At 42.6% G+C, this 2,595-nt stretch overlaps 1 protein-coding gene across 1 annotated transcript in view; it reads left to right on the top strand.

Moving 5' to 3' along the window:
- Positions 1–2,595, top strand: part of SGPL1 (sphingosine-1-phosphate lyase 1) — a 36,458-nt gene that overhangs the window by 14,114 nt on the left and 19,749 nt on the right. The window contains exon 5 of the mRNA XM_010852398.1: positions 797–944. Within this exon, the coding sequence (XP_010850700.1) occupies positions 797–944 (148 nt within the window). The remainder of the gene's footprint in view (positions 1–796; positions 945–2,595) is intronic.

Genomic DNA, 2,595 nt, shown 5'->3' on the forward strand with positions numbered 1-2,595 from the left:
CCACCTAAGCTGTGTACTGCCTGAGTTTGTTTTGTTCACTGTGTATCACTGCTGTGTAGTTCAACAAATGTTTACCAAGTGAAGGAATGAAAGAACACGTCTGATGAGGATGGAAACGAAATAACCATAGTTGATAAATTATGTGGCAGAAGGACCACTCTCCTGGCACTGGAGAGTGGGGCAGTGTGAGCTGCCAACCTGAGGAGACAGATGGCAGCCTCCCTGGCTCTTCCCGGCACGTCTGTCTTACTCTTCTGTGTGGGGATTCTGGTAAGGCCTCCAGTTCCTGGTGGTTCTGGGTGTGCCTGGTGAAGGGGCCCATCACTTGCCCAAGCACTGGAATCTGTTTTACTGCTGCTTGGCCTGTTCTCTGGCTACTGTTCATGGTTCTACCTTGGTTTCTTTGGTGCATATATTGTAGCTGCTGTCAAGGCATGAACAAGGTCTGACTCTTGCCCACAGAGAAGTGCTGACTTCAGCAAATGCAAACCAAGCAAAGCATTGGTGATAGCAACGTGACAAAGGAAAGGGACGGGGTGGGGTGGGGAACCGAGTGTATCTTTGACCTTTCGAGAGAAAGTTGACTTTTCAGACTTTAAGAGACTGTTGTCCAGGTGAGATAACAGTGAAGGGGTCAAAATGTCAACGTACCTCTTTAAGAAAAAGTACCGTCCTTGTTCTCGAGCACTTGTGCAGTGCCCAGCATCAAGTGGTTGTTTGGTGACGTAACTGGTTCTTCACTCTCAGTACTGTATTCTCCTGTCTCCTGTTAACTTTATCTTCCTTACCTTTGGAGATCCAAGATAAGTTGAACAAGACCAAGGAAGATATTAGCAAGAGCATGACATTCCTGAAAGTGGACCAAGATTACGTGAAAGCCCTGCCCTCTCAAGGCCTGAGCCCGGCTGCCGTTCTGGAGAAACTCAAAGAATACAGCTCGAAGGGTACGCTTCTCAGCAGATGCATGCTCCCTACTTCTTCCCGTGGCTGGTCACTCGCTCATCATGGATGTTTATAGAGGTTAAGTAGAGTTCATCCCTGGTGCTTCTGTGTTCAGGAGGGCCCGCCTCCTGTCTCAAAGGCTGAATTTCATCTTTTAAAAATTGTATTTAGATTCATTCTTCACCTATAAAGCAAGCAGATCTCAGAGAAGATGGAACTTGGTTCCATTTTCTTTTCTAAGCCTGAATAAAATAGATTTGTTTTTTGGAAAGACAAAATATGTGATAAGACTGAAATAGAGATTCATTTTAGAAATTATGGAATCTGTATAGAGGCACAGAAGAAATAAGAAGTCAGTATAATTTCATCCTCAAAAGACCAACACAGATGATATATATATCTCTCTCTCTCTCTCAGAATGTTAATGGTGTTTTGTGTAATAAGCCCACACATGTACATGTATGCATGTAGGAAGGATAAATGCACTTAGCAGCCTAGTGTTAAGAGTACAGCCCATGGACTCAGGCTTGACTCACATCTGGTTCAGCCACTTAACAAGATGGCCTCAGGTGAGTTACTTCACTTCTCCATGCCTCTGTATCTGTCTCTCTACAATGAGGATAGTAATTGTAGTACTTACCTGAAAGGATAATTATAGCGATTACATGCAGTCATACATATAAGCATATAATACCTGGCTTATAATAGGTACTCAATAAATTTCAATAAATGTTAACTATTATTAATGCAAACACGTTTGTTACAAACTTAGGATTATATTACAAATAAATTAAACATAGGCATTTTCATTTGGCATAATTTTAGATTTATAGAAAGTCTGCAAAGATAATACAGAGATTTCCCACAAACCTCTCACTCAGCTTCTCCTGATGTTAACATCTAAAATAAGCTTGGTACATTTGTCAGAACTAAAAAAAAATTAACATTGGTACAGTGCTGTTACCTAAACCACAGATTCAATTCCTATTTCACCAGAGTTTCTATAATGTCCTTTCTCCTGTTCTAGGATCCAGGGTACCATATTGTATTTTAAAAGTTCTAATTGACATGTGTTGAATTTTTGATGATATTTTTGATCAGGTGATACAAAACTAGATACAGTCCAGGAATGATACAGGATATAAAACAGGGATTAGCATTCTGAGACCTGTAGATTAAAGATGTCTACAATTATGAGTGCTGGGTTGGCTGCCTCCTGTCTCCCTCCCTTCCATTTCTAAGTCGCTGTCCATTGCCATTACTCTGCAGCTCCAGTAAAAGAATAGGAAATGAAAGCACACACCCTACTTTTGAAATGCAGGTGACCTCTGGTCTGAAGACGTGCCTGTCACAAACCAGTCCCTCTGAGGACAAAGTTAGCTTGGCCACAAGCCAGAGCTTCTGGTCACATGAGAACGAGGGTTTGTCTGGATAGTCACTGCTCAGTCTCTGCTCTCACTGGAGCTGCGGACCTTGGCTTTGTCAGAACCATGGCAGCAGTTTTCAGTTTGAGTGCTTCTATAATTCTCACCACTCACTTTCAGTAGGGCACAGGCATGTTGTCTTAAAGGACCCGAGACCCCCACGTGAACGGATTTGTTGGTACTGGGGAGTGTTTCTGGGGGAGGACCTCAGAGAATAGTGGAAGGTCGG

Source organism: Bison bison, unplaced genomic scaffold, assembly GCF_000754665.1.
Source record: "Bison bison bison isolate TAMUID 2011002044 unplaced genomic scaffold, Bison_UMD1.0 scf7180017864309, whole genome shotgun sequence".
Lineage (NCBI taxonomy): Eukaryota > Metazoa > Chordata > Mammalia > Artiodactyla > Bovidae > Bison > Bison bison.